We start from the raw sequence: 12015 nt of genomic DNA, 5'->3' as shown, positions 1-12015 counted from the left end.
TCTTCTCTTCATGCTCAGAATAATTCATTAGTAGTAGAGAAAGAGAGAGAGAGAGAGAGAGAGAGTGACAGTAAATCTCCCACCATACAGTAGGAACTATTTCACCGTAACACAGCTGTAATTAAACGGTAGTTTTAACCATAAAGACGTTGAAATGTGAGACGACCTGATGATTGTATCAGGGAACGTGTTAGGTAAAGGCTGAAATAGAAAGTCCGCTCAAGTACAAAAGTTTTTTTGTCACCAGCTGCTTTCACTATTTCACAAAGTGGTGATGGAGGGTTGTATGCTGTTTTACAAGGATCATCTTTAAAGTTGAATTTCTGTCTTTTGTTTAGGTTTTCTCATTTTTTTGTTTTGCAAAATCTCACAATTATGTGACATTTTGCTCAGCGGTTGAATTCCATGTTCACGGTTTGGTTTGTTGATTTATTTGTCAGCAGGATTACAGAAAAAACAACTGGCCCGATTTTCATAAAACTTGTGTAGCATGAACATTTTGGAGCGGATACGAATCACGGGGCAGATACACTCATTATTTTTCACTTATATGGAAAAACAGTGCTGGTGGAGATCTGCCCTCTCCGAGTGCCCTTCTAGTTTACAAATACTTTAATACAGTATAGTATAGTTTTCCAGACCTTTAACAAAGCCAATACAAGCACTCTAAGTCCTGTGTGTTTCCCAGTGTTAATTTCGTTAACGAAAACTATGACAAAATATGTTCGGCAAACAGCCTTTTTTCCATGACTAAGACGAGACGAAGACAAGACGGCACTGACGTTATTAAACACTAATGGTGACGATATCAAACATGCAATTTCATTGACAGAAAAAGAAGAGACTACAATGTAGTTTAACAACATACACATTTTACCAAAATCTCTCTTTATATTTGTCACCTTCCGCCTCTCTCTCTCTCAAACTGTGGCGGCGACGGCGGCACTCAGTCCGTCTCTCAATATAATGCTCGATATAATCTGATGACTAAACAGGACTAAAAATATCTGAGAAAATTTAAGAGAGAAAACATTTTGACCAAAATCAAATCGTCTTAAGACTAAATCTAAAATAGCTGCCAAAATGAACACTGGTGTTTCCTACAAGCGTGCCTCTCGCTGCCACACCGTCCACAAGCTTTTTCCGAGAGGTACTTTTACATGTTTACCTCTAAATATCCAGACTCTCGTCTAGTTTAGAGGCTCTGAATCATTTTTTGCTGTGCCCATCTTGCATTATCTCGCCATCTCTCCTTTGACTGACTGAGCCGTTTGATTTTTACATAAAAAAATTGTGAAAACACTTCTGAGGCGATCGCACAAGAAAGGAAAATAAACACCTGGTGGACTCTGTTGTATCACAGGGAGCACAACACAGATAACAAGTAAAGAGTGAAATCACAGCATCAGACCAGAGAGAAGATAATACACCACCCACAGCTCTTACTGGCCTTTCACATAAAACAGTTTTTAAATGTAAAGATGAAAATAAGAAGGCAACGCAGATTAAAATACAAATTGGAAGAGGAAGTGCTCATTCAAGTTCTGTCTGATCTTTTTTGTACTTTTCTGTTGTCCTACTACTTCTCTCTGTTTCACAATCACCTCCCACACTCTTTCAACTCAGCATCCGCCCACACACACTTCCTCCTCTCCTCTCCTCTCCATCATTTTTCTGCCAATCACCGGGTCCGGGTCACGCAGAGAGCGCCTGTCAATCTAAGACAGGGTCTGCTGAGGGGGCGGCTTCAAGCACACACTGAAACTGCAGACACAAACATGCATGTATGTCTTCACAAAGCTCCAAACACACTTTAAAACGCAGGTCAGGCTGCTGCGGTAACAATATATGTACAAGAGTCATTTCTATGCAACACCCGACCCAGTGAAGAACACAACAGTAAAGGTCAGCCATGTTTTAGTCCATGTTCATGCATCACACTAATCTTTATTTAGTGATGCACCAACTGATCACCCACTAGGACTGTGTATTCTGGCGATACAATACGTATCATGATACAGCGGTTACGATTCAACGTATTGAGATGTGTTGTGATACCGTAAGCAGAGCGTTATATTGTATTTCTTTTAAATCTAATTTTAGGAAAACTGTCATTGTCTAAAGAATACACCACACGGGACGAGAGAGAGTTGACAGGCCGAGAGATGGCGGAGGATTTGGTGTCAAAGCGAAAAGCAAAAGCGCCTATTTGGCAATATTTCTAATTTAAACCCAATGCTGTAAGGAAACCATAACGTTAATGATCGCCGCGCGGAGGACAGAGCGTTCACAGACAGTGTGCGCGGCGCAAGGTGGACACCTGCAGCCCCGCAGCAAAAGCTGGACCGGAGAGGCCAGACACACAGACAACCACCCGACGGTAAAGATCAGAGTCAGCGCTATACACATATTAACCGTCATCTTTTTCTTGTAAATTGTCCGGTGTAATCGGTAACACCGGTGATGTCACAATTTTATTAACCGGTGGGATAATGTCCTCACCGTCACATGCTTATTTTGCGGCACTGTTTACAGACAAATATCCCTCTGGGACAAATAAATCTAAATCTAATATTTACAAGGAGTAAGCCAACCTTTAAAACAATAATCCGCTGACAAAAAAAGAGGACAAAGCACTTAAAAAAAGAGGCCTCTTCTTTGTATTCAACATAATACCTTATTATCTCAATGAAATGTACTGAAACGATGTATATCTGACACTAATCTGACGACAATTATTATTTTGGACGGTAAAAAATAAGCTTTCTTCTTCCAGTCCTCTTCGCTGGCGAGTCAAAAAGTTAACTTTGGACACAGTTTGTGCCTAAATGCCTGCTCTTGGATAGACAGTATATATATATATATTATAACTTTACGATGCTGTACATTAACGAAGTTGAACCTTTGTAAAAATCCGATGTTACAAGTGAGCTTTATTTCTGTTTCAGTAATAATTAATGTTGCTGTATGGAAACCCAGTGAAGAAGAAAGAAGTGTTTGACAGACTGTCGTGTGTGTTTGAGCAAAGAAGAGAGTAAGTTAAAACGAGGGAGTGGGTGGTGTGTGTGTGTGTGTGTGTGTGTGTGTGTGTGTGTGGTAATAAGGCTGTCAGTCACAGCAGGATCTCATTAAGACGGAGGAGCTCAGCCTCATTCCTCATTAGTGTGACTTAACTACTGTCTACACACCTACACTCCACAATAACACACACAGTAATACATTCACACACACACACACTGTCGACACATGCTCTCACCCTTCAGACACTTCACACACACTCTCAAACACACACTCACATATATCTCTCACCCAATACAATACGACTCACTATTCAAATGTTCAGAATTCAAACACACTCACACACACAGACCATAACTAAGGTGACAGACAAAAAACACTTTATAATAACCATCATTTATAAGCGGTAAATTGATAGTTAATTAAACTTAGTTAAGTTATTTTACTGTTAACAAACAATGAATTAATAATTAATAATATTTACAAATTATTATTATTATTAATTGTTATTTGATCATTAGTTTGTGAAATAATTTGTTTATAAATTATAAATTGTATCATAGCTGATAAGACAAAAACATTTCATTCTGATTATATTAATTAAGTATTTATTATTAGTTTATTGTTGCACACATTATAACATTTAATATACTATATTAAGTATTCCTTAATGATTACCAAATAAACCTTTAAAACCTTTAAGAAATCATTTGTAAAACATCTATAAACATTACATAGATAGATGGACCAGAAACCAATTATCAACCATTGATAAAGTATTAACTACCTATATAAATAATGTTTATAGATGTTTTACAAAGTATTTATTAACCATTTAACAAGGTATTATAATCATAAGTTGCAACTTAATAACAGCCAAACAAATACATTTCTTTAAAGTTTACAAATAATATCTTAATCATTAACTTCTAATATAAATATATATAATATATTGCATGTTATGTGTGCAACAATAAACTGTTAAACTAACAGAAATTATAGCATTACTAATTAGTAAATATTATTAATTATCATTTTGTTATTTGTTAACAGTAAAATAACTAAGTTTAATTAACTATATATTAATTATTTAATAATAATGGTTATTATAAAGTTTTACCAAACACAGTCTGAATTTGACTATTTTATAAACCAATTAAAAATTGTTATATTAAAACCTCTAAATGGTGGTTCTTTACTTGCCACAGCAGCTGATACAGATTCTGGCTGATGGTTTGTGTTAATGTTGTGTCTGGATACCAGCGTGCATAATAAATCATGCGACAGCCGCGCTGCCTAAAATCCAGCCCTGAAAGCTCCGTCTAAATGTTCCAGTAATGAATTTAAATGCTTCCCTGTTTCACTCTGCAGCTACAGGTTACAGGTGTTCACAAATATGCAAATAACACCCACGCTCACACAACAACAACATGTTTTACTCAACTGTTTATCTGGAAACAAACTTTAAATGTAGTGTAATCTTCTGCCTTCCTGACTCTGTGAACGATAATCACGGCATCATCGCAGCGGCGTGAGCGGCGACTGTGGAGGATCTCTGTTGTTGCTTTATCGATATGTGTATTAAAAACATGTTTAGCAAGATAAGTGATGTTTGTCGTTCTAGGTGTGAAGCCCTTCCTCTTACAAAACCTTTAATCCTAAAGGCTTTTACACACTGGGGGTGTTTTTTGGTATGTTTTTGGTGTGAACAAAACCCTTAAAAGGACCTAGCGAGCACATCGACTATTCTTTTTTTTTCTTTTCCATTGTCGCCCAGCTACCGGCACCCTCAAACAACCTGGACAAGGTTACAGCGATGATTGGTCATGATTACTTCATAGCTTAATGAACGAAACTGGAAATGAAGAAATTAAAAGTTTCCTAATCATCATCATCATCATCATCATCATCATCATCATCATCGGGGTCACCTTGGCCTCATCATTTGTTATTTTTTTGCAAGGATTTATCAACATTGAAGGGCATTTTAGCTCCGAGCCCCTCCAGGTTTCACATTAATTACATTCCTCTCACCTAACTCCCCCCCACTCCTTCTAACTGTATGATCCAGCCTCTTCATGTGATGCTCACGGGGATCTACAGCAGCTCAGGTTGGTGTTCGGAGCAGCTTCGGGCTTTAATTAAACGTGCTGCTTTGCTGTAATCAATGAAGCTGGTTTAAGGCAACAAGGTGGGATGGCAGCTCATTAATGAGTCCAGGCTTAAGACCGTAACACACATACGGTAAACATGCAGCTAGATCAATAGATGTGTCAGGTGGTATTAGAGCACAGAGACACTGTTCATGTGCGCACATGTTAGTACCATGGATGAATAATGAGACCGGGATACAGCGCCGCCGCTAAGCCTCGCTTCCAATTCGGTATCGCCATGAAAAATCTCCCTGGACCGCCATTGTAAAAGAGACGTTTGTAAAACTGTTGACAAGACACCTCGAACTGCAAACTAGGCTGATTATGACTCTTTCTAATATGAATTTTTGATCCATTTATATTTGTAAAAAAAGAGATTTAAGAGATTTTAGATCTGAATATCTGCAGTAGGAGACCGCAGATATTCAGATCGCCTAATACCCCGGAAGTAAACCCGGAAGTTAGAATAGGCGCCATCTCTTATGCATCCTTTAACTTTATTACATTTGTCATATACATACACGGAATTTGACCTCTGCATTTAACCCATCTAAAGCATTTAGAAGCAGTGGGCCGCTGTAAAGCGCCCGCAGACAGTGACAGACATGCAGACAGCAGGAACTGGGGATTAAGCCGCCTCGCGGACCGTCTGCTTTCCGTCTGGATACCTGAGGCTGAGGCTGATGCTGCGTGCACATTGAAATCATGACGGGAAAAGAAAGTGATTTTCTCTGAATAAAAATAACAAATATGCACGTGGAAAGCACCTGTGGTTGAAGCCGCCCCTCGTCCAATGGATTGATAACTTCCTGGTCACGTAATGTCCCAAAAGTGAAACAACGCAGCACCAGCGGCGCGCATGCAGACCGGCGCCTGTGTCCCTCCATGCCGCTATCGGGTGAGAGAATGAGGAGCAAAGGAGCGCCGTTCTGTGTGCACGCTCGCGCTGCAAAGCCCGCCAAAAAACGGTAATGTCTCACCCTCGGTGAGGGAAAAGGCAGAAGAATCGTCAGCGAACCAGTAAATATCGAAGCAGTGACTTTGTATTCATGTAATAAATATACAAATGTCAATTAGATGGTAATCTGCATGAGAAATGATAAACAACAACAAACATTCGGATATAATAATCATCAATAGTGATCAATTTGAGCTCGACAGACGGGATCACTATAAGAGGTTTTCATTTTAAATGAAAAGAAATGAATCCTAAAGCATTGGTTTTTTTTTTTCCCGCTGTACCGAACTCACACTGAACTGGGACTTCTGTACCATTACAGCCCTAACACACACTATATCTGTATGACTCAAACATATACCCAAACACACACACACACACACACACACACACACACACACACACACACACACACACACACACACACACACACACACACACACACACACACACACACACACACACACACACACACACACACACACACACACACACACACACACACACACACACACACACACACACACGCACACACACACGCACACACACAGAGAAAAACCATAAAACATCCGTCATCACCTGCCCAGTCATGCAGCTCTCCAGCTAACTATCCATCTGTTAATGTACTCATCCATCCATCAATCAATCCGCCCTCCCTCCATCTTCCGTCCATTTATTTTCTCCTGCTTTTGGCCCAAAAGTCTGTGCACTTACAAGAACATCAGTCTGGTGCCGAGCCACCTATCCATCCATTAATGAGCCCATCCATTTATCCATCCACCCATGAGTGCTCGCCATTTGTTTTGTCGACAAGTAAAACAAATAAAACATCTCGCTAGACCGCAAAGAAAAACGTCTGTATTTTTGAGAGTGGTACCGTCTCCTGTTTAGTTTTCTCCTCCTGTGCGTAGTCTATGTGTGTGTATTGCTGCCTATTTCCAATTTACTTGGGAGTGTTGTAAATTGAATAGACTTAATAAGGCACTCATGTTGCAACTCATTCCCCCGGACAAATGAAAACAAAACAATATATTCAATTTTAAAACCGATTTCATCTTTTCATTTCCTCTCACTGAACTAAAGAGCAAACCTGAGCAGATAGTCGTATTGTATCTGATCGACGGGCGCTCCGTTTTAAAAAAACAAAAAAAGTGCTTCTACGGAACATTTTAATATCAACAATATTTTATTATTCTGTTGGAATGTTAAAATAATAAACCACAAATCTCTACACATCTGTCATCCAGCATCTTTAGACTTAAACGCCTTCTCAGGTTCAGAACTCTCCCCACTGAAAAGGAATATTTAATACTCCCCTGGTGAGGGCTCGGATGATAACTTGATACATCCCTAAGTAACGTTGGGGAGAAGAGTACAAACATTCAGAGTGCATGTATGAAAGAAAATGTTAAACACTCTGAATACATTTTTGGGGAGATGACTAAACGTTTTGCAGCACTCTGGAGTCGGGACAGAAAAATCTCCAAAATGTGAAAGAATGATTTTCTTAAAACTGTCAAGGTTTTATTTGTCACATACAGTATGAATATGTTCTGTGAAATGCAGAGTGCATTTGCTATAAAGGCTGTGCTGAAAGGCTAGTGTGATAATTAGCATAAATGCCTTTACACTCTGAGGGGCGCGACAAAATAAACGACGTGAAAATGCAAATTACTCGCCTGCAAATCTAGGGCTTTTATTGTGAAAGGTAAGAACAGAAGGAGTGGATCCGGTCTGCGCTGCCTTCGTCGAGGTTGAAAGGAGTAATACAGTTTTCCGTCTTGGTTCGGACTACGGAGCATCCGTGTTGTTGTTTCATAAATAGAGACGCAACTCAACCCGTTCTGCACAACATGATTGGTTGATGTTAGGGCTGTCAATCCATTCAAATATTTAATCGCACATTTTTTTTATCAGTTCAAAATGTACCTTAAAGGGAGTTAATACTCTTATCAACATGTGAGTGGGCTGCTTTATGCAAATGTATGTATATATTTATTATTGTTAATCAATTAACAACACAAAACAATGACAGATATTGATCCAGAAACCCTCACAGGTACTGCATTTAGCATAAAAAAAAAATATGCTCCAATCATAACATGACAAACTGCAGCCCAACAGGCAACAACAGCTGTCAGTGTGTCAGTGTGCTGACTTGACTATGATTTGCCCCAAACTGCATGTGATTATCATAAAGTGGGCATGTCTGTAAAGGGGAGACTCGTGGGTACCCATAGAACCCATTTACATTCACATATCTGGAGGTCAGAGGTCAAGGGACCCCTTTGAACATGGACATGACAGTTTTTCCTCGCCAGAATTGAGCGTAAGTTTGGAGCGTTATTTAACCTCCTTGCCGACAAGCTAGTGTGACATGGTTGGTATCGATGGATTCATCAGGTTTTCTAGTTTCATATGATGCCAGTATCTTCACTCTAGATTTAAAACTGAGCCAGCTACAACCTTATAATTTTGTGTTAATGCGTTATTATTGCTAATAATTTGAACTTGTGCACTATTTTATGTCTTAGATTCTCATGAGTGAGTTTCTTTTTATACATATTTAAATGAGCTTTGTTGTAGGGAACCTGAGATGTAAGATCTTCATTGCCAACGACTGCTTCTCTGTGTGCATGACAATAAATAAATATGCAAATGTGAAAATGTGCAGGGTGTCAAGTTCAAAGGATTCACAGAGGACTATGTGTTGCACGAGGCCGAGGAAATACAGACGCATACATCACTCTACTAGCTACGTCAGCAGGTCTATACCCAACACTTTGAGATCACACTGTGTTCATAATCTGTATTTAGAATCGTGCTTTACTCTAAAACTGTATTGTGACACATCCAGTGACACTTTACTATTAACAAAATCTCTGACAACATAAGTGTTACCTTGGTTTTCATGTTTGTTTAGCTTTTTGTTCAGTCATTGTTGGCGTTTCCTCAACGTGACCACAGTTAAACTGGTTGTTTATCCGTCACCACGTGTTATGATTGTAGGTGTAGCTACCCAACACATGCGGTGCGTCTCACCAGCTTTAATTATATACTTGTCCTTAAATTACCTAAACCAGAAATGCCAGGTTTCAGGGCAACACCGGCGTGTTATACTGCACGTTAATTTCCCCGGGCAGACCGCCAAAATGTAATCAATATAGTGGGAATACTGCGTTCCCCTTCTCCCATCTTCCTCCTCTACTCGCTTCAATTTGTTCTCATTAAAGACGATCCATTCGGCTCCTTCTCTTTCTTTCACTTAGTGTTAATTTCTCCCGTGTCTCTTCATATAGTTCCACTTCTGAGAACATGATCGTTTAAAGCTCACAAGAACATTTTCACTCTTCTCCCGAACTGGCTGCTTGTAGAGCAATAAACCAGGAATCCAACAGTAATGAAATGCTGAAAATGCATCTCCACAACACCTGAAATTACATTTTATTCCCCTATACTGTAGCTACATTTGCATTTACTTACAGCCACACAAGAGCAGAAATGTGCGTGTGAATGTTGAGGCAGTAAACTCAGGACTTGTATTAACACTTGAATGTGAAGCAGTGATTTAGGTGTACTCACGTTGTCCCCAGCGACCCGTGCGAGGGTTCAGGTAGTTTGGGTAGAGCCCGTTGGGTCGGTCCATCTTGGCTAGCAGCTTCCGGATGTGCATCACCTGAGATCAAAACCAGACACACAAGAGCTTTAATCCAAATAGAAAATATATTTCCTGTGAAAAATGATAAATTACAGTCGTCATCTTTTCACAATAGACTAATCTATTTCAGGATTTTAATTTTGTGATGTGTGTTGCTCGATTGATTTGACTTTTTGTATTGTTCTCTTTTAATACACAGAATATCAACTATCTTTGCTTTTATGCAGTTTTCTCTTATTCAAAGTACAAGATAACGAAACGTTCTCACTATTTCTACAACAAAAAATGACTGCTGGCATGAAACGTTACCTCTCAGTCATTTTTTTATTGCATATTTGAGTGAAATACTGGTATAATTATAGGGCTGCCAACCCTTATTGCTCATTTTGGTCTTAGTTGACCAAGAATTCTTTAGTCATTTAATTAGTCATTTGTTTTTTTATGCTTTTTTTCATGCTGAATGAATTATTTCTAATGAAACTTATGAGCACATTTCTGGTAAACACCAGATTTAAAGTGGTGCTTTTCTGTGATTCTTTGTGGAGAAACTCAGTTTTACAGATCAGTCGACAAAGTTGTATGAGTGTTAGTCGACTAAGAATTTATTAGGTCAAGGACAGCCCTATATATATTCATAAACAGTGATATAACACAGCAGAGAACATGCAAAACATACAAAAGCATACCCAGAAACAACCACCACACATATGCCGCATGTCTACTGCATGGTACGACACGGCTCTCCTCAACTCACCTCGCTCTTTTTTGGTTTTCCATGAGCGAAAGTTGCAATTATTTTGGATCAATATTGAGATTCATGATTATTTATCACATTTATTCATTGACTTAAGTGACTAAATCTTCTTGTTGCACTTTCACATTTAAATCAACAGAGCGCTGCTTTCTCTTTCTGCTAATTAACAAATCTTTGCATCAAAATAAGATTTAAAATAAAGCTATTCTTCTTCACCTCAATTCAGTAACAGAGAATTGACGGTCAAAACAAGTAATATACATTATATATTCTACTCTGTCTTCACTATCTTCTACTCTGGACTGCAGTCGCAACATTCAGGAAAGTTTGATTTCATATGCAGCTGAGTTTTCTATGAGAGGAGCATTTTAAATGTCAATATCACAGTCGATCATGTTCATTTGATTGTGGGAAGCCAAAATCGCGATTGCAATTAATATTCGATTAATTGTGCATTAATAGCGCCTGGTACCTGCTACTGTTTTTGGTGCCACTTCGGTCGATGCGAGCTGAGACGTTAAAACACTGCAGACCACTGATTGGTCAGAGAGAATCGTCACTATTGGGACCTCCTGCACGAACCAAGCTACTGTCAATAGCAACAATACCGACCCATATTTAAAGCCCACAAAACTACGCCATGTCACAACAAAAATGAAGAAAAGGACCTGGAACCAAAAGTGAGTTGAGTCGAGCCGAACCATGCAGTGGAAATAAGGCAATATTAAACAATATGAAATCCCAGAGCTACTGTACCTTCTGGTAGTAAGCAGGGTTCCCTGTCAGGTAGGTGAGGTGAACAAACTCCATGTGGAGAGTCCCGAACTCGGCCAGGATGCTGCTGCCTGCCGACGCCCAACCCCAGTTACGACCAACGCCACTGGAAGAGGAGGAAGAGGAGGAAGAGGGAGAAGGTAAAGACACAAAGATATATACAAAATGAATAAAGGTTTTAACTGGTGCATAGAACAAAATGACCATATTGTATCTGCGGACGCTGACTGGGTTTTCGATAGAGACGGATGTCTCAACACATACTACTTGTGAGATTCTGGCAGTGGTGGAAGAAGTATTACGACTATTTACTTAAATAAAAGTAGTAATACTATAGTATAAATATACTCTGTTACAAGTAAAAGTCCTGGGTTCAAATTCTTACCTAAATAAGTAAAAAGTACAAAAGTATTAGCATTAAAATATAGTTAAAGTATCAAAAGTAAAAGTACTCATTATGCAGAATGGACCGTTTTAGAATAACATATTATATTATTGAATTATGATTAGTGATGTACATCACTTTAATGTTGTAGCTGGTAAAGGTGGAACTAATTTGAATTACTTTATATACTGCTAATACATCATAATGTATTATTTGATTTATTTATTTTATTTTCTATTAATAATATGCTACGTAACTAGTAACTAAAGCTGTCAAATAAAGGCAGTGGAGTTAAAAAAAAAATACAATATTTGC

The 12015-nt window shown here is 38.7% G+C and overlaps 1 protein-coding gene across 1 annotated transcript in view; it reads right to left on the bottom strand.

Annotated features, from left to right (window-relative positions):
- The window catches only part of man1a2 (mannosidase, alpha, class 1A, member 2), a 166576-nt gene that overhangs the window by 22436 nt on the left and 132125 nt on the right, over positions 1-12015 (bottom strand). Inside the window, exons 8-9 of the mRNA XM_074657812.1 lie at positions 11298-11421; positions 9712-9805 (exon numbers count right to left, since the gene is read on the bottom strand). Of these exons, the coding sequence (XP_074513913.1) occupies positions 9712-9805; positions 11298-11421 (218 nt within the window). The remainder of the gene's footprint in view (positions 1-9711; positions 9806-11297; positions 11422-12015) is intronic.

Source organism: Sebastes fasciatus, chromosome 14 (genome assembly GCF_043250625.1).
Source record: "Sebastes fasciatus isolate fSebFas1 chromosome 14, fSebFas1.pri, whole genome shotgun sequence".
Classification (NCBI taxonomy): domain Eukaryota; kingdom Metazoa; phylum Chordata; class Actinopteri; order Perciformes; family Sebastidae; genus Sebastes; species Sebastes fasciatus.
The sequence above is the reverse complement of the archived record's forward strand: the minus strand, read 5'-3'. Positions and strand labels throughout refer to the sequence as shown.